The sequence below is a fragment of the Temnothorax nylanderi genome, unplaced genomic scaffold (assembly GCF_030848795.1).
Source record: "Temnothorax nylanderi isolate EJ_2023f unplaced genomic scaffold, tnyl_v1.0 TNYL_tig1118_pilon, whole genome shotgun sequence".
Lineage (NCBI taxonomy): Eukaryota > Metazoa > Arthropoda > Insecta > Hymenoptera > Formicidae > Temnothorax > Temnothorax nylanderi.
Genome location: NW_027250180.1, coordinates 12,116 through 32,500, shown reverse-complemented (window position 1 = coordinate 32,500; position 20,385 = coordinate 12,116). Strand labels below are relative to the sequence as shown.

At 35.6% G+C, this 20,385-nt stretch overlaps 1 protein-coding gene across 1 annotated transcript; it reads left to right on the top strand.

The window, feature by feature from the left end:
• Nucleotides 1-275: 275 nt before the first annotated feature.
• Nucleotides 276-19,867, top strand: LOC139786706 (uncharacterized). Its single transcript, XM_071725825.1, has 2 exons — nt 276-6,443; nt 17,402-19,867. The coding sequence occupies exon 1, from the start codon at nt 276-278 to the stop codon at nt 1,446-1,448; it is 1,173 nt and encodes a 390-aa protein (XP_071581926.1). The 3' UTR covers nt 1,449-6,443; nt 17,402-19,867.
• The last annotated feature ends 518 nt before the right edge of the window (nt 19,868-20,385 follow it).

The window sequence follows — 20,385 nt, the reverse complement described above, 5'->3', positions numbered from 1 at the left end:
GCTGTACGATTGGGAGGTGAAAGAGAAAATAATGAAGGAGAAAAATAAATTAACGGGCAGGAGAGTATACATTAATCACGATATGTCGCAGGAGGAAAGAGACGTGCAGAGAAAGCTGAGAGAGCGCGCAAGAAGCGAGAGGGAGAGACGGGGAGGAGCGTGAATGTAGGGTATAGGAAAATAAATATAGATGGAAAACTATACGTTTGGAATGATGATGCGAGGGATGTTAGAGAAAAGAAAAATTTCTAGGAAGTAGCCAAGAAGAGAAGACGATGAAGAAACGGACGGTAGAGAAGGATAAGAAGAAAAGGGAAAAGAGAAGCAGAGGGGAAAATGATAAATTATGTAGGAAGATAATGTTTTGGAACGTGGCGGGGGTAGGGAATAAAGGGAAAGATTTCTGGAAATTTATATGTAAGTACGATTTCATTAGCCTGTGTGAAACATGGGTGGATAAAGAAGGGTGGGGAAAGTTAAAAGAAAAACTCCCAAAAACGCACGATTGGGAATGTAGTTTTGCAACTAAAGATAAGAAGAATGGTAGAGCAAAAGGGGGATTTATTATAGGTAAAAAGAAAAATTGGGGAGATCAGAACACGAAAATTATATGTAAACAAGAGAAGGGGGTGTTAATCTCGGAAATCGTGGAGGGTGAGGAAATTAAGTACATTATCTCGGTATGTAATAAGGAGTGCTGGGATGATTTAAAAGTAATATTGGATAATGTGACAGAGGGAATGGATGGGGAGTTTATGTTAATAGGGGGAGACTTTAACAGGATCGGCGAACTGGGGGGTGGAGAGGAAGAAGACGGCGGGGTGGAGAGAAAAAGTAAAGATAAGTTGGTAAGTAATGGCGGAAAGGGGCTAATAGATTTAATACAGGATAAAGGCTGGTACGTTCTGAACGGTACAATGGTAGGCGATTGGGACGGAGAATATACGTTCGTAGGAGCAAGGGGTAGTTCCGTAATAGACTACGTCTTTTGTAATAAAAAAGCGCGGGATTTTGTGCGAGAACTCAGTATAGGGGACAGAGTGGACTCGGATCACATGCCGATGATGGTGACGTTGGAGGGAGGCGGAGAGGAAGAGGGAGAAGAAGGAAAGGAAGAAAGAAGAGAAGAGGAGATATGGAAGATCTGTTGGGACAAAAAAGCAATACAGAAATATAGGGAAAGCACGGATAGTATAATATGGGAACACGACCTGCAGGGGTCGGTGGAAGATAAGTGGCAGAAGCTGAAAGATATAGTGCAAGAGGCCCTGGTAAAGAGAAAGCTGAAAACTGTTAAGAGGGAACTAGGGCACAAAGATTGGTGGGACAGGCAGTGTACAAGAAAGAAGAGGCAGGTGCATAGACTTTACAAGAAATGGAGAATGGGTAAGGAAAGGAAAGACAAGTTTCTGGAGGAAAAGAGGAAACTGAAGGAGCTGGCGGAGTAGAAACAAAGGGAGAAGAAAGAGGAAGAAGAGATTGAGCTAAAGAATCTGAGGAACGTGGCAGAGGTATGGAAGTTTATCAATAAAAAAAGGAGGAAGAAAGTATGGAAGGAAGCTAATATAAGGAAGGAGGTGTGGAAGAAACACTTTATGGAGTTACTGGAGAGCACGGTTGTACAGGTGGACGATAACAATCCTAGGGAGCCCTCGGGGGCACAGGAATATCAAGGGGAGGAGATGCCGTGTGAAGAGGAAATACATGAGGCTGTGAAAAAGCTAAAGACAAAGAAGGCAGCAAGAGTGGATGGTATTCCCATGAAAGCATGGAAATACGGTGGCAGGGCTGTCAGAGATGATCTAGTAGAGCTGCTGAGACAGATATGGACGGAGAAAGTCCTCCCGAAGGATTGGAAGACGTCCATATTCGTGCCCTTACATAAGAGAGGAGACCAGGAGGTCGTTGGAAACTACAGGGGAATATCTCTTCTTTGCTCGGCATACAATAAGATCTACGCGGAGATTCTTAGAAATAGATTAGAGCAGGAGGTTGAGAGACTGGGATTACTACCCGAGAGCCAGGCAGGTTTTAGAAGGGGGATAAACGATTGATTGAGGTAAGGTACATATTTTTCGGGCTCTCCCGATTGATTATCACTGTCGGAGTCACAACAAAGGTTTTTACCAAGAGAACCGCAAGAAAATCAAAATTCGGAAAAGGCCCTATTGTAAAGAATTACTAAAAGTTTTTTCAAATATGACAATTTTTCGCGAAGATATGCTTATTTGAAGTTATGCGAAATTTTGATATAAATTGAGTATTGTGATTTTGTTAATCAATGTAATATTTTCTTGTTAGTAGATTGACGCAAATTTTTATTGTCTCTAATAATTAGGTTACATTTTAATTGTTGTGACATTTTCAACATTATACAGTGTGTATAAAAAGTACCGGGACGCAACAGTATATCTCGAAAAGATAAAATTTTTTGAAAAATTGTTTACAAAAGTTGTAGAGTTTTAAAAGATCTATTTACTGATCTTATCAGTGTGACCTTGGGTGGCGTCGCCAAGGTCAGAATAAGGTCAACTTAAATTTTTTTAATGGGACCTCCTATTTTTTATTGCATATTCTTGTAGCCCTTGTCGAGATGTTTTTAAAACACTAGGGGAGAGTGGGGCACGTTGAGACACGGGGCACCTTGAGACATTGCTGGTTGGAGGGGAAGGGGGTTTTTTAGGTTGGTTGCACTGCATGCCTTGTTTATTCAGGAGGTAATATAATTTTAGCTTTTGCAATCAGATTACATTGTTTTGTTGTGAGCGAAAGATAAGTGTTTGGGGATCCTGGAGTCACGGCAATTACCGACATTTTAGTTCGACCAATTTTCTTCGAATTAGCTTTACAGAATGGAAAATCCATTTACACGTTTAAAGTACGTACAGAAATCATGTGCGGGATAGTAAATTTAAGACTAAAAACTTAGAAAAATATATTTAATACTACTTGGTGTTGCACTTTTTGTACCTAGAGCTGTCACTTCAAGGAAACGTTCGCTTATATACAAATTATATAGCTTACGTGTACAAATCGAAAATGTCCCGCACCTCGGATTGTATTAAAGAACAGCGTGGCACCATTGAAACTAAGATTAAAAGCCTAATAAGAAAGATTTTTCATCCAACTGATTTTATGCATGTACACACACGCAGTGTACATGGCGTTGCAATCTGACAAGGATATGGCGTTGCAATCTGACAAGGATATATTGCATGATATCTCGTTAGATAAGGACAGATATAGGCCGGTAATATAGAAAACGGTCAAAATTATCGACCCCGTCGAAGTTCGGCCGTCACTCCAGGATCTCCTTAAATGTAAATTTTAATTTGTTAAGGTATACTGAATTAATTAATTAATTATGATTGTAAACACTTTAGATTTATTACTGAATGATAGCCTATATAGCTGTGTTTAATTTTCACAGTTCATATTTTTGCACAGTAATCAATTTAGTTTGGTCTAGCTTTGTTAGCTTTGAAAACTGCTGTTGGGGCACCTTGAGACAAATAACTATGGAGCAAGTTGAGACATAAAACTTTTTGGATTAAGATGAGACGCCTTTAAAAAGAACTGTATTTTAAAAGATTGTTTCTTGTTTTAGATCTGTTGCTTATTGAAAATGGTCAGATAACGGAAAAAACCTCAAGTAATTTTGATGCCGACACAATGTTTTTTCATCCTATAATATTTTTTGATGTTCTAATATTGTTCCTATCTAATATATATTCACAAATAAATCATAACACAAATTATTATTGATGTATCTTATGGTGCTTTACATTGTTTTAATCTTCCCTACTAGGTGTCTCAATCTGGCCCATTAGTGGGGCAGGATGAGACACTTTTCAAAAATTGATTTTTTTTATTATTTAGGAAGTAAAGCACGCTAACCAATAAACTTATTAAAATTTCAAAATTTAAGTAAATCTGTGTTGGAAATCATTTTATAAAGAATTTTAGCATAAATATTTAAAGAAATACAGCAAGTTAAATTTAGGTGTCTCAACGTGCCCCACCTTCTCCTATAATAAAGCTCTCTTTCATTAAGAATTTCCTGAGATATTTCAAATTCTGTCACAATATTTTTAATATAAAATATGAAATAGCTCGTAAAGTATTCACTTTTCGATAATTTTACTTTGATACTTTTATGCGTGTGTGTGTGCGTGCGTTGTGCGCGTGCGTTGTGTGTGTGTGTGTGTGTGTGTGTGTGTGTGTGTGTGTGTGTGTGTGTGTGTGTGTGTGTGTGTGTGTCAGAGTTCTGCAAACCAGCCCGACCCGCACAAGGGCTCGAAGTCCTGAGACGCATGAGCCCGCGAAGCCCAGCCTGCGTGGTCCGCTCGAGTAAACGGGCCCGCGAAATTACGGTGCGTGTCAATAATTCGTACCCTGAGGTAAGGTCACTATTATTTGTAAGTAGCTTCTCATTCAATAATTTGTGTTGAACTCCGGTATAGTAATATATATGTTAAGATAAATGTACCGGGACACTTAAGACCTATGTCTTTAGGGACACCTTTATCACTTTAGTTTTTAAGTAAGTATAACGCGAATTATAATCAAAGATAAAAATATAATACACGAAAAATATTTTTATCTTTGATTCTTTGATTTTAACCTTTGATTCACGTTATAACTTATTTAATGACTAAAATGATGAAAATATCCAGACATAGGTACGTGTCCAGGCATTGGTACATTTACCTTAAATTCGACTGGCTGCGCGGGCTTAGCCGATCATTTTAGCAGGTCGCGCGGATTGGTCTATGCGGGACAAACGCGTACTAAGCGTGGGCTTTGCGGGCTCGTGCCAGACTAGAGTCAAGCTCAACAGGGCCTTCTTTTCCCGCATTTTTCTAAGCCCGTTCCCTTGGCAGTGGTTTCGCTAGATAGTAGATAGGGACAGTGGGAATCTCGTTAATCCATTCATGCGTGTGACTAATTAGATGATAAGGCATTTGGCTACCTTATAGAGAGTCATAGTTACGACTGTACCAGGGGGTCTAGGCGGTTAGCCCCCCCAGTAACCCGTCCGGGGTGTCGCACGGTTCTTCCCAGTACTTTCCTTCACGCTAGAATTAGAGCCGGGGATTTCCCCTTACAGAGCACATACCTTAATAGATTACATATTCCCGGACCAGCCGACTCCTCAAACGCAGGAGCACGGTTTCCTGGCGACTACTATATGACACTGATGTGTCTATGACACTCATTGGACCTGTGATGTTGCCCAGGTAGTAGGCACTCCGTAGCTCCAGGCACGCAGCGTGGCGGCCTTAAAAGCATACGGAGGTGGGGTAACAAAGCCCCCTCCCCCTACAAGGGTAATGTGCATCATGAATGTCTCTCAGAGACTCCACGTATCCTCTAGCGACCCTTACGCCCCCGAGAGTCCGACACCAAATGATAGGGCACCACTAGCCACGTGTGGGGCTTCCCTCGGTACTCGAGCGGTCTTATGCTCACGTTTGATAAATTACCGTCGCAAGTGCCGTGTTCACTCGTTCCCATGTTTGATGTTTCACCAATCGGCTCATGTCTGTTGCCCGGAGACCAGGATAAGTCATTTACCAGATCGTTTTATGGGTAGCGTGGCACATGGTGAGCCAGCTACCCGCTCCTGTCGGGCACAGCCCACGTTAGACGAGCTCCCGTCGCGAAACGCCTCGCGAATCGCTCCCCCGTTATGTACGGCCGGCTGCATCTGTTACACCAAGTCCTTGGGATTGGGCAGCAGCACAGGCCGTTTTATGGGCAAACGGCACGGGGTGCACCGTTTACCCGCGCTTGCTTGAATTTCTTCAGGTTGACATTCAGAGCACTGGGTAGAAATCGCATTGCGTCAACACCCGCGAGGGCCATCGCAAACTTGAGGGCTTACATGGACCGGACTCAAGGTCACACTGATAAGATCAGTAAATAGATCTTTTTAAACCCTAGAACTTTTGTATATAACATTTTTTCAGAAAATTCCATCCTGTCGAGATATACTGCCGTCCCGGTACTTTTTATACACAGTGTATAATGCTATAATTTTATTTTGCAGGTTTGGCATTTGATGATTGGGATTTAGATTTTTATACAGAATTATTTCTCCAAAAATTAAAACGTAATCCAACTAGTGTAGAATGCTTTGATCTTGCCCAATCAAATAGTGAGCATAGTCGCCACTGGTTCTTTAAAGGACGTATCATTTTGGATGGCAAAGAAGAAAAACAATCCCTAATTGACATGATTATGGATACGCAAAATTACAGCAATCCAAACAATGTGATTAAATTCAGCGATAATAGTAGCGCAATAGAAGGATTTAAAATTCCTATATTACGTCCTACGAAAACTCATGAATGCAGCAACTTTCACTTGGAAGATGTCAAACAACATCTTATTTTTACAGCAGAGACGCATAACTTTCCAACTGGCGTGGCACCTTTCAGGTGAATTTAAAATATAATAAAAGAAAAAAAACTGACATGAGTTAAGTCGGTATTAATAGCCGGTTCTTATACATATTTGAGGCCATCTGAAGTACAATCTTAAGATATCATAGACCAATCACAGAGCCGTATTAGCATCTTAAGGGGGGAAACCAGTCAGCTTAAAAAAAGGCTATTTTTAAAGATTTTTTTGCTGGCAAATAATTTTTTTTTTTCAAATTACTTTATTAACATCACAAAGTACATAATTTGAACTACTTCTTGTAAAATTTTCGTGAAAAAATATTAATATTTATAGCTACAATAGCCAATAGTGTGAGCCGCCTAGAAAAAATTATGTCAAACGGGCACATATGTAGCGGACCAACAAAAGTTTTGAAACAAAAAAAAAGTATTTTTTTAAAATATGAAACAATAGTTTCAGTTGCACATACGGATTAAAAAAAATAATAATTTGTTACAAAATGACGAACGAAAAAAAGAACGTTCCAAAAATCAGTGAACATTTGATTTGTTTTTTAACGTAAAAAAGTGTGCAAATTAGAAATTTGCACATTGCTTCCTCATCATTACAGATCGCTACCATTGCTCCTATTTTATTTCGCTCACAAAACTCTTCTATGAGGAAGTTTGTATTTTATTTGATGCATAATTATTAGTATTTATTAGTTTGGCTTCCTCATAGAGGAAGCTTTATGAGCAAAATAAAATAGGAGTAATGGTAGCGATCTGTAATGATGAAGAAGTAATGTGCAAGTTTCTAATTTTCACACTTTTTTTAACTTTAAATTTAACCTTTTTATAAATTGAAAAAGGGTTAGCTTAGTAACACAAGTGGGGTTTTACAATTGATGCAATGTCAAATCGATGTTGACTTTGGGAGTTCAAGCTACATGATCCATAAGTATATGGACTTCGCATATGCACCTTTAATCGTGTATAAAGCTGGGTCTAATCAACCAAATCCTATAAATATATGAAATAAGGGTAGAAAAGACCGAAGAAGATAATAGAATTAGAAATAGCCCGATATCTTCAAATTTGCGGAAGTTATAGCTATCACAGACATTTAAAAAAAAAATGGACCTTTGATCGCGTATAAAGCTGGATCTAATAAACCAAATCTTAAAGAATTATATATGAAATAGGGGTAAAAAAGACTGAAGAATATAATAGAATTAAAAGTATTCCGATATCTCAAAATTTGTGGAAGTTAGAGCAGCCACGGACATTTCTTAAAAAATTCCAAATTTTTTAAAGAAAGAACCCCTTTACCGATCACCGCCAAATTTAATACCAACTTTCCTTTAATAATACTCTACATTTAAAAAAAAATTGAGCTCGATATCTGAAAATTTGCGGAAGTTAGAGCAACCACGGACATTTCTCAAAAAATTCAAAATTTTATAAAAAATGAACCGATCATCGCCAAATTCAATACCAACCTTCCTTTAATGATACTCTACATTTAATTAAAAATTAAGCCCGATATCTTAAAATTTGCGGAAGTTAGAGCAACCACGGACATCAAATCCGTACACACACACACACACATGCCCACGCACACGCACACGCACATACACACGCGCACGCACACACACACACACACACACACACACACACACACACACACACACACACACACACACACACGGACATTTTTTTAAACGCAATTTTTCGACGTTTTAGAACATTCTGAACATATTAGCATCATAAACTCAAAAACAATTTTTTCTTTGGTTTTTCTACACCTATTTCAGTATAATTCTTTTAAATTTGATTGATTAGACCCAACTTTATACGCAATCAAAGGTTCATATACGAAATTTACGAAAACAAAGCTTCCTCTATTAAGAAGCAAAAAACAACAAATCATTCAATCGAAAATTCCGTACGTGCAACTGAAGATAATCTAATTATAAGCCTTCACAAAAAATTTTAAATGTATTCGTTGAAAATTCATTGAGTTATGAGTGTGCCCAGTTTAAAAAAATCTTGTTTTGAGAAAAATGCATTTAAAGTTTTAAGACGAATTATTTATGTTATTTCTCATCTACAGTAGCCATAAAGCCCGAACTACATCTATCGTAAAGTTCGTAAGCGATCGTAACGCTCATCGTAACCGCCCATCGTATGAATTGACTCAGTTTGAACTCTTACGATTACGACGCTTGTCTGGCGTTACAACATAACTTAACCTGTCTCAACGTGCGAAGAAAAGTGTGTTTATAGATATATTGGCATAGATATACGGTTTACGACGGCTTCTTTGTTTACGACCACGATCAAAGCGTTACGATGGATGTAGATTTAGCTTAAAAGTATGCAGTAAGACGTAAGCAGTAAGCAGTTGTGACCTTTTTGAATATGCCACAACGCGTTGTGGTCGGTTTTTTCGCTCAGTGAGCGTTTTCGGTCTTTGAGCCTGACATGTCCATTTAGCGCAGCTTAGTCCACGGAGATTTAGCATTGTCGACATTGCCCACTTGGAACCGAGCAAAGTCCGCAATGTGATAATAGTTGCTGACATCGCCATCGCTGAATGGGCAGTGTTAACTTTGCCTATATCAAACCGGGCAATGTCCGCTAATAAACTACTTTGCCCAGTCGCGTTGTGCAATGCTGACATTGCCCGGGCAGTGCCGACACTGCACACCATGCGGACTTTGCCCGTAACATATATATCATATAGAATCGATTTTATTAGTCGATAAGTGCTGTCATGAACTTTTTTTTTTAATTTCCCGAAGTTGGGATCACGCGTATTTTATTCCTCACATTGAAAATAACTTATGTGTAAAACTTTAGGTCGATCGGGAGCAGGGGTCATTCGGAAGTATATCCTTATTTTTGAACACTGATTGCGCTTAAACGGCCGATTATTGTGAATCTTGCCCATTGTAACTTTCGATCAGCATGATATAAACTATCTATTTCCAAAGTTTCAGACAATTTCATCGAAATCTACTGTCCCAATAGTACTGAAATAATACCTTATTTTGACTTTTAAACGCTGATAGCATCTAAACGGTTGATTATTGTGAATCTTGCCCATTGTGACTTTTGATTAGTATTACATATACTATTTATTACCAAAGTTTGAGCAAATTTCACCGAAACCCAATTTCCGTAAGGATATGACGAGGTCCTTTCGAAAATCTGGAAAAATGTTTAAAGATATTTGATTCAAATTTTCAAATGTTATTTGTACATATGGTATTAAGAACCATTTTCTAGTACCGATAAAACATTTTTAGATCCACCAGGAGCATACATCTTTGACCCTTGTGCATTTTGAAAACAAACCAGTTTAAGACACATGTTTCTTTAAGAAGGACTTTTCCTTCTTAAAATAAGCCGAGAAATATCCCCTTCAAGTTTGTCTACTTATTTAGGAAACACCCTGTATAATTATAAAAAACTGATTAATGTGAGTCTGATTATTATTGGTAATTATGTAGTAATACGGACCACCCTCCGATGACCTTGACCTTGACATATGTTGTCAAAATCACCCTCCTGAGTGACTTTTAGAAGTTTTTAGCCGGCGGTCGTTATTCGTTAAAAAGTTATTAACAAAAAAAGTTTGGAAAATATAGCAGCTATTTTGAGTATTGGAAGGCATAAACGACTAATATTACGTTTTTTTTTTAAGCAGAGAATACTTTATTTCGCGAAAAAGTCGCTGCTTTACCAAAACACAACATTTAAAGCAGTAAATTGTTGATAAATTGTATATTGAATATATGTGAGTATTGGAAGGCATAAATGACTAATATATATGTCGAAATAGTTCACGCATATACTTTCCACGCGAGACGAGTTGTCACATGGGTTCGTGGCGCGCTTTACAAGCTCGTTTAAGTAGAGGTGGTATTAAACAAGATAAGTTAGTTGATCATCTGTGTGAATATTTGTGGCGATATACAATAAACGAGCTTGTAAAGCACGCCACGAACCCATGTGGCACCTCGTTTCGCGTGGAAAATGTATGCCTGAACTATTTCGACATATATATTAGTCATTTATGTCTTCCAATACTTACATATATTCAATATACAATTTATCAACAATTTACTGCTTTAAATGTTGTGTTTTGGTAAAGCAGCGACTTTTTCGCGAAATAAAGTATTCTCTGCTTTAACAAAAAGACTTCAATTTATCGACAATTTACTGCTTTAAATTGATTGTGAAATTATTTTTGTCTCTGCTCAAAAACTATATTGTTAATATATATACATATATATATATATATATTTACATCTAATTTAAACTCCGTAAACTATTATTTTATTGCGTATCCCTGTAGGGTTTGCAATCTAGTATCCTTATGGCGTTTTTGCAGGGACGTACCCAACCCTATCCAACTACCATTACCATCTCCTTTTCTTAACCCTTTTGGACCAACGGCTTAACGTCTCTTCCGAAAGACGGAGCCCAGTTTACCATCTAGGGATACTGTATCCATTTGGATCTATCCGCCAGATGGGGGGGGGGGGGGCAGCGTTTTGCTGAGAAAAATTTTCATCGGCCTAGCGGGATTCGAAACCCGGTTCTCCGGATTACGAATCTCGCGCTCTACCCACTAGACCAGCCGTCTCCCCTATATTTACATCTAATTTTTATCTGGCTTATTTCCATAATTCCTGTCTCGATAAAAAAAGTAACATTGATTCAAAGTTGATTCAACGTCGAAGCAATTGATAGCGTTTGAATTGAATTGAGAAAGATCAATTGACTTTTCTTAACATATATCTGACCGAGTATAAATATATGTCACGCATTTGAAATGTATATGTTACTTAATGTTCTATATCTGATACACATATGTTACATTCCCAAGAAGCGCCAATGCGCGTATAATGCCCTTTGAATGTACATTAAACTTTGCATTAAATGCGGGTCGTAAATGCACATTTAAAGCGCCTATTTGTCCCGTATTATATGCGCATTTAATGCATATTATGGCAGCGCATACCAAAAAGTGCACCTACGTTTATTGATCGAGGAGCCCAATCGGACAACCAGTGAACTCTGTACTATATATTGGAATGCTCACTGCAATGCTTAGAAGCCGGGCACGAAGAAAAAAAGAGATAGGTTGCTCAACGTCCGTTTCTTTCTCTGTCTGGACACTGAGCAACCTATCTCTTTTTTTCTTCGTGCCCGGCTTCTAAGCATTGTTGTGAGCATATTCCAGTACAGCTATCACAGAAGAAAGGAACATTCTTATTTAGAGAATATCTTTATTTTTGACATGTAAATCTTGAAATGAGATTATATATAGCGTAAAACAAAGATAAATTACTCGCATCAAAGCATTATAATTCAATAAAGAAAAATATATTATATTAAAAAATAATTGTTATTGATGATAATGAGATTTTAAAACCGAATTTGTTTTTTACCTCATAGGGGGGTCTGCTTATATACGCTACTGGATGTATTTTAAATACGAGAAAGCTCTTCTCGCCATGCGCTGCTCAGCGGCGTTTTGCGAACTACCGTCGTAAAATACGCGGATGCATTTTATGGGTGGTGTAGGTCGCCACAATGTCTTCTTCTTCCGATTTCTTCTTTTTTATTGTAACATAATAACTAAAATTGAATTAACATTATTTGTGTTCACGTAGAGAGTATTGAATTTTAAAATAAGATTAAACTGTCTTTATCGTTATAATATGAATTCTTGGTTTGAAGGAACTGTTATTCTCTATCCAATTTTTGACGTAGAACTACGTCTTTCTCGGGGGGTATGGGGAAATTTGGGGGGCACGACTGCAACGTTTTCTTGCAACGTTTTCATGCAACGTTTTCTTTTTCTCGAAAAGTATTAAAGAAAAATATACTTTATTATATAGTTTTTGAAAGCTCTCGATGTAAGCTAAATGTTTTCGGGGTTAATTTTTCGATATGGGTTTTTTCTCGAAAAGTATTAAAGGAAAATATACTTTATTATATAGTTTTTGAAAGCTCTCGATGTAAGCTAAATGTTTTCGCAATTTAATAAATAAATAAATGAATGAATAAATGGATGAATGGATTTAATAAATACATAAATGAATAAATGAATGGATGAATGGATGAATGGATGAATGGATAAATGGGTGAATGGATTTTTTTAAATCTTGACAAGTATTAAAGGAAAATATACTTTATTATATAGTTTTTGAAAGCTCTCGATGTAAGCTAAATGTTTTTGCAATTTAATAAATAGATAAATGAATAAATGAATGGATGAATGGATTTAATAAATAAATAAATGAATGAATGAATGGATGAATGGGTGAATGGATGAATGGATGAATGGGTAAATGGATTTAATAAATAAATGAATGGATGGATGAATGAATGAATGGATGAATGGATAAATGGATGAATGGATGAATGGATGAATGGATGAATGGATGAATGGGTGAATGGATTTAATAAATAAATAAATGAATGAATGTATGAATGGATGGATGAATGGATGAATGGGTGAATGGATGAATGGGTGAATTGATGAATGGATTTAATTCACCCATTCATCCATTCACCCATTCATCCATTCATCCATTCATCCATTCACCCATCCATTCATTCATTCATTCATTCATTTATTTATTTATTAAATCCATTCACCCATTCATCCATTCATCCATTTATTCCATTCATCCATTCACCCATTCATCCATTCCATTCATTCATTCATTTATTTATTTATTAAAAATTACTAAAGATGTTGTAATCGACCCAACTGGCCAAATTTATTAATCGAAAAACGCTACGTTTCGACCGAGGATCCGGTCCTTTTCAAGCGTGTATACAAAACTCACAAATGTCGATTAGTCAAGCATAATGCCCTAACTACACCGAATCTAAAAACTAAACGACAAAAAATTAATTCGCAATTAAGTGAAAATTATATCAATATTATACAAAACCGAAACTTACATATTTGTGCGTCGGAATCTAAGTAATAACAAATTCGTTGAACGGTATATTTCGTGAAATGTTTGTAACATGACATAGCAGAGCGGTGGTAAAATTTAGACTGATGAGCCTGACACTTATAAACAGACTGGTGCCGTAAACAATAAAAGGCAAGAACATAGAGAGGGAAGCAGCGGAGAGGAGAAACCAGCTATATTTCTTTTATGATATGTTCGTAGAGAACGTTAAGATTCTCCGTGTCCTTTTGCAAATTGATGGTGTCGTCAAATTTTTTAATAAAAAACATCTCCGCTATTTCTCTCTTTCTGGTCTGTCCTTCCTTATGTAATATTTCAGGTTTTCCCCAGTCAAAATCATGCCCATAGGATATTCGGTGTTCACTCACTACAGAAAGATTGCTAGCGTGTTTTCTAATATCGCTCTGGTGTTCCCTGAGACGCGTACACAGATGCCTTTTAGTCTGCCCTATATATGTGGCCCTACAATCCCTGCAGTTAATTTTGTACACTATGTCAGTTTGTTTTAGGTCGATTTATTTATTAAATCCATTCATCCATTCACCCATTCATCCATTCATTCATTCATTCACTCATTCATTCATCCATTCATCCATTCATCTATTCATTCATTCATTTATTTATTTATTAAATCCATTCATTCATTCACCCATTCATCTATTCATCCATTCACCCATTCATCCATTCATCCATTCATTCATTCATTAATTTATTTATTAAATCCATTCATCAATTCATCCATTAACCCATTCATCCATTCATCCATTCATCCATCCATTCATTCATTCATTCATTTATTTATTTATTAAATCCATTCACCCATTCATCCATTCATCCATTCATCCATTTATCCATTCATCCATTCATTCATTCATCCATTCATCCATTCATTCATTTATTTATTAAATCCATTCATCCATTCATTCATTTATTTATTTATTAAATCCATTCATCCATTCACCCATTTATTCATTCACCATTCATCCATTCATCCATTCATCCATTCATCCATTCATTCATTCATTTATTTATTTATTAAATACATTCATCCATTCATTTATTTATTTATTTATTTATTAAATTGCAAAAACATTTAGCTTACATCGAGAGCATTCAAAAACTATATAATAAAGTATATTTTCCTTTAATACTTTTCAAGAAGGTTTAATCTATATATATAAAATAGAATGTCTGTATGTATGTATGTATGTATGTTCTTTATACACTCTTAAACTATTCGACCGAATTTTTACCAAAAGTATATGAAATAGGGGTAGAATTTTCCGGGGAGTGTTATAGAGTGTATAGTTTTTCGTTACCGATCTTTTTGGAAACCGGTATCCGAAATTTTTCCAATTTTTCGGGAAATAATTGACCGAATCTTAAAGAATTGTATATAAAACAGGGGTAGAATTTTCCGGGGAGTGTCATAAAGTGTATAATTTTTCGTTACCAATCTTTTTGGAAACCGGTATCCGAAAATTTTCCAATTTTTCGGGAAATAATTTACCGAATCTCAAAGAATTGTATATGAAACAGGGGTAGAATTTCCCGGGGAGTGCTATAAAGTGTATAATTTTTCGTTACCGATTTTTTTGAGAATCGGTATCCGAACTGATAAAGGAATTTTCTTCGATTAAGGATATTGAAACACAAATAAAGTCGTTTGAAGAAAAACGACTCCCGGGCGAAGCCCGGGTAACCAGCTAGTAAATAAATAAATAAATTAAACAATAAATCAAAAAATTAATAAATAAATATATTAATAAATAAATAAATCAATCAATCAATCAATCAATCAATAAATTAATAAATTAATAAAACAATAAATCAATAAATCAATAAATCAATCAATCAATAAATCAATAAATAAATTAAACAATAAATAAATAAATCAAAAAAACAATAAATAAATATATCAATAAATAAATCAATCAATAATTCAATAAATCAATAAAACAATATATAAATAAATCAATAAATAAATCAATCAATGAATCAATAAATAAATTAAACAATAAATAAATAAATCAAAAAATCAAAGAAATAATAAATAAATAAATAAATAAATAAATAAAACATTAAATCAAAAAATTAATAAATAAATATATCTATAAATAAATAAATAAATACTTTAAATTTTATCTTTGATTTTCAATTTAAAACATTAAAAATTAAGTTACTAGTTTCACGTATTATATGTCAATTTTAAAAACGGTGTTGTTCAAAACTGAATATTTTAAGAGTAATTTATTTAAAGTCATTTGTACGAATATGGATAAGGAAGATTTATGCCCTCAATCTGTTGAACGGAATGAATTTTTGAAAAGTAAATTAAATTAAATTAATTAATTATTTCTAACTAAATTTTAATAAAAAGCTTCGATTTTTTGATGTAATATAAATATTGTTTAACCATAAACTATAAAGTTGTATAATGTATCTTTGTATAATTTATTTATTTATTTCTCTGTTTTAAAATTTAGTTATGGATGATGGAATGGATGAAGTTTTGCTGAGCGCTATGTTAGAATATGAAAGGGAGCAAGCAGAAAATGTTAAACGGAAGATTAAGGAAAAGGGAACTGAAAAGCGTTTACCGTAAAAAAAATTTTAAAGATGTATATTTGTTGTCTTTGTATAAATATTGTTAGAAAAAATTATTTTCTGTATAGGAAGCGAAAGCGGAATGAAAAAGATGAGGATGAACAAAAATTACAGCAGAAGAAAGATTAAAAAGAAAATAAATGTTAAAATGTTAATACTACAAAAATAAAAAAATATTTATTAATTTTAAATTAAATAAATAAAATTTTATTGAAAAAATATATCTTTCTTTAAATAATTTAGTATACAAGATCTCGAATATATCGTATTCATTAATTCAATTTGACACATTAATCTGAAGCATGCCACGTAGATGCTGACAGTTGACGTAGCCCTACGTCTAGTTTCCTTCGCTGAATACTTTAACATGAAATAGTACTATATGGTTATTGATATCTGCGTATGCGCATTGCGGACGATTAGGCTTCACTACCTTTCTCTCTCGCACAATTAACGTTTCTCTCTCGCACGATGTCGGACACAGACTCGATGTTCAATGCCTCTTCCATATATGTTCTATTCTAATAGACGTAGTTCTACGTGTTGATTGCGGCACAGTTGTTACTGTGCTTGTTTATTTTTATTTTTTTTGCTTTCCATTAATAAAAATTATTATTGAATAATATAAGAATATATTTTTCTTTATTGAATTATATGTAATGGTTTGATACAAGTAATTTATCTTTGTTTAACGCTTTACAATCTCATTTTAAGATTTACATATCAAAGATAAAGATATTCTCTAAATAAGAATGCTCTTTTATCTGTGTAGAGTTCACTATGGACAACCGAAGCTCCACCAGCTTGCTTACCCTACAGGGGATCTAAGAGTCTACATGTGCATTTACACTTTGGTGCTTTAAACGCAGAAATAAGAACGTCGAAGCAATGATAGCTTGTTTGAATCGAATCGAGAAAGATCAATTGACTTTTCTTAATTCGATTCAAACAAGCTATTAATCGCTTCAATGTCGAATCAACTTTGAATCGACGTTCCATATATCTGACCGAGTATAAATATATGTCACTTGTTACGCATTTTAAATGTATATGTTACTTAATGTTCTATATCTGATACATATATGTTACATTGTTATGTATCACAGATAGAGTACTTAGAGTATAGTGATACATATCAGAGATATATCACAGAAGTACTTTTGATGTTGACATTGGGTGCTACATGTAGGTAACTTGTAAGTTACTTGAGACATAACTAGGTACTTCGTGATACTTAATGTTCTATATCTGAGATATATATGTTATATTACTGTGTTTACTGTCATAAGACTCTCTGTAACTTGTTTTATTTATTCTTTGAAATAGCAGAAATATTTAATTATTTTGTTCTCATGATTTTTTCTCGTACGTTTTTAAATACAAAATAATATTTCTTAGTGGTGCTACAACGGGTACCGGAGGTCGGTTGAGGGACATTCAAGGAATCGGTAGAGGTGGAAATTACATAGCAGGCACTGCAGGTTATAGTGTTGGGAACCTCTGTATTCCAGGTATACTATATTTGCATCTTTATCAAATCTATATCTATGGTATATTCGGGATCGGGATGCAAGTCAGTCTATCAGTGACCAACATTTATTAACATCGTGCTTGGGAGCACGCGGTGTGCGCCTTGCTAGCCGACTGTGTACTAGCCTCGTTGTCGCTCGGCGCTGCTCCGCTCACTCCGTCGCAGTGTGTCGGTGTTATTATTCGCTATTGTACCGCGCTCCGTGATACATCACAACTCTCCCGCCTTTTTAATTTAAGCTCTATTGAAAGCGTGGAGAGCGAGGCAATATCGACTTGTTCGCTTGGCCCTTAATTATCTGATCGATGTGACGCTTTTGAATTGCACCTTTATCGGTCTGCACGACGTACGTAGATGGCGAAGTCTGTTTTACGATTTTACCTGCGGTTTGCTTATCGGCTCTTATGCCGTAATCATCGACCATGACATCGTCACCTACTGCTACTTTAACTTTGCGCCTAGTTGCTCTACTTACGATTTGCGCGCGTTGCTTTTCCTCAATCATTTCAGCTACATTCGGCTTCAAGAGATCAAATCACGTTCGTAATTCGCGATTAAACATCAGATACGCTGGACTTCTACGCGTAATACAATGCTCGATACTACGATAATCATACAAAAACATATTTACAGCTGTGTCCAGTGTCTCTTCCCCTGAACGATTTTTGTGATTTTATCTTTAAAGGTTTGTACGAAGTTTTCCGCAGCTCCGTTTGTAGCTGGATGGTATGGAGGCGAGTACGTATGTTTTACACCGTTTTTCTCTAAGAAATTGTGAAATTGTACACTTCTAAACTGCGGTCCCCCATCCGTAACGCAGTGCAACGGTAATCCAAAACGCGCGAACAAGCTTTTGAATTCTTCTATCAGCCTATAAGTCTTTGTATTATTTTTAAAATTAATTACCTCAGGCCATTTTGAGTGCGCATCGATAATAATCAAATACATGTTATCGTAAAATGGCCCAGCGAAATCATAATGAATGCGACTCCATGTTTTCGTCGGCCAAGGCTACGTCGTTAATGGCGTATGTGGCGGCTTTTTATGTTGAATCAAACAAATTTTATATCCATTTACCAATGTCTCTATATCAGAGTCTACTCTTGGCCACCAAACATACGAGCGCGCAAACATTTTGATTTTTACAATTCCCAGATGCGTGGCGTGTAATTTGTTTAATATTGACAATCTCATATTTTCCGGAATAACGGCTCGTAAACCCCAAAATAAACATCCTTTTTCAACTGTTAATTCTAATCGCTTTGAATAGTAACACTTTTCGTCATCCGATAATTTTTTCGCATCAGGCCATTCGCTCAATACATACTTTGTTATTTTGCTAACCGTGTTATCTTTTTTACTTTCGGCTGCTAACATTTTGTGATCAAAAGTTTGTACTCCTTCTTCGAAAAAGTTTATATGCGAAAAATTCGGTTCTAACTCTGACAACAGTATATTATTATCTTTTAAATTCATAAAATCTTTTAAATCCGTAGTCCATCGCCATCGCTTCTTTGTCGAGTATTGTACGGCTTAATTCTTTTTTTCCTATTTTCTTAGACGCGTATGCAATCGGCTTCTTCGTGCCATCTTTATATTTATGAGACAATACTGCAGAAATTCCATAATCCGATGCATCACATGCTAACACTATCTGCTCTGTTGGATCGTAATGCGCTAGTACACGTGGTGAAATTAATTCATTTTCAACTAATCGAACGCTTTTGTACACGCAATCGTTCCATTCGAACTCTTTTTTGTTTAGCAGTTTGTATAATGGAGTCAATTTCGCTGCCCTACTCTTTAGAAATCGCGAGTAAAATGTTACAAGCCCTAAAAACGACGCTAAATCTTTATGGTTTTTCGGTTGTGAGGCGTTTATCATTGCAAGTACTTTAGATTTTGCTTTATGCAACCCGTTTTTGTCTATTACGTACCCTAGTATTTCGATTCTGTTTTGCATAAATTTGCTCTTTTCTTTATTAATTCGTAGTCCGCATTCCTCTAATCTTTTGCAAACTTTTTCCAAATTCGCCTTATGCTCTTCTTCTGTGCGACCCGTTACATATATATTATCGAGATACGCGATTGCGCCATCAATTCCCCTTAAACATTCGTCCATTTTCCTTTGCACATTCGCTGGTGCTGGCGAGACACCTTCTGGAATATTCTTATATCTAAATAAACCCTGTGCGTTACAATTGTAAGCAGATGCAAGCATTCTTCATCTACTGGAAATTGCATGTACGCGTGCGCTAAATCCAACTCGGAAAACAATGTGCCTCCTTGCAGGTTTGCGAAAATTTCATTAATTGTGTGCAATGGATATTTATCAATAATTATTTACCATTACTTTTGAAAACTGGTACTATGGGCGTAGCCCATTCACTAGTTTCTACCGGCTCTAAATGCCCCAATTTAACTAATCGATCTAGCTTTTTTTCTATCAGTTGTTTTAACGCATGCGCGACATGTCTACATTTCATGGCTATTGGACGCGCATCGTTTTTCAAATGTATTTTTGTTTTACTTTTATTATACATTCCTGGGGTATCGCTAAACAATTCACTATATTTTTTGAAAAAAATAGTTAGCTACATTTTTGACATCAATTTTATTAAGACTATTCTTATTCTTATCCCTTAAACGTAATGGCCATAACCCAAACGCTTGTAACCATTGTATTCCGATCAATGCTGGCCCCGTACCAGGCAAAATAAAACATTCCAATACTTTTGTTTTACTTTCCAATTCGACTGTTAGATTGATTAATTTCCCGATTGGTTGTAAAATGTCACCGTTGTACACTTTAAAATTTCTTCCTGTTTTTACCAATTTATACTTTTTGAAA

Excerpts from the sequence above, each read along its gene's own strand:
- LOC139786706 (XM_071725825.1), top strand. The coding sequence starts at position 276 with ATGAAGAAACGGACGGTAGAGAAGGATAAGAAGAAAAGGGAAAAGAGA.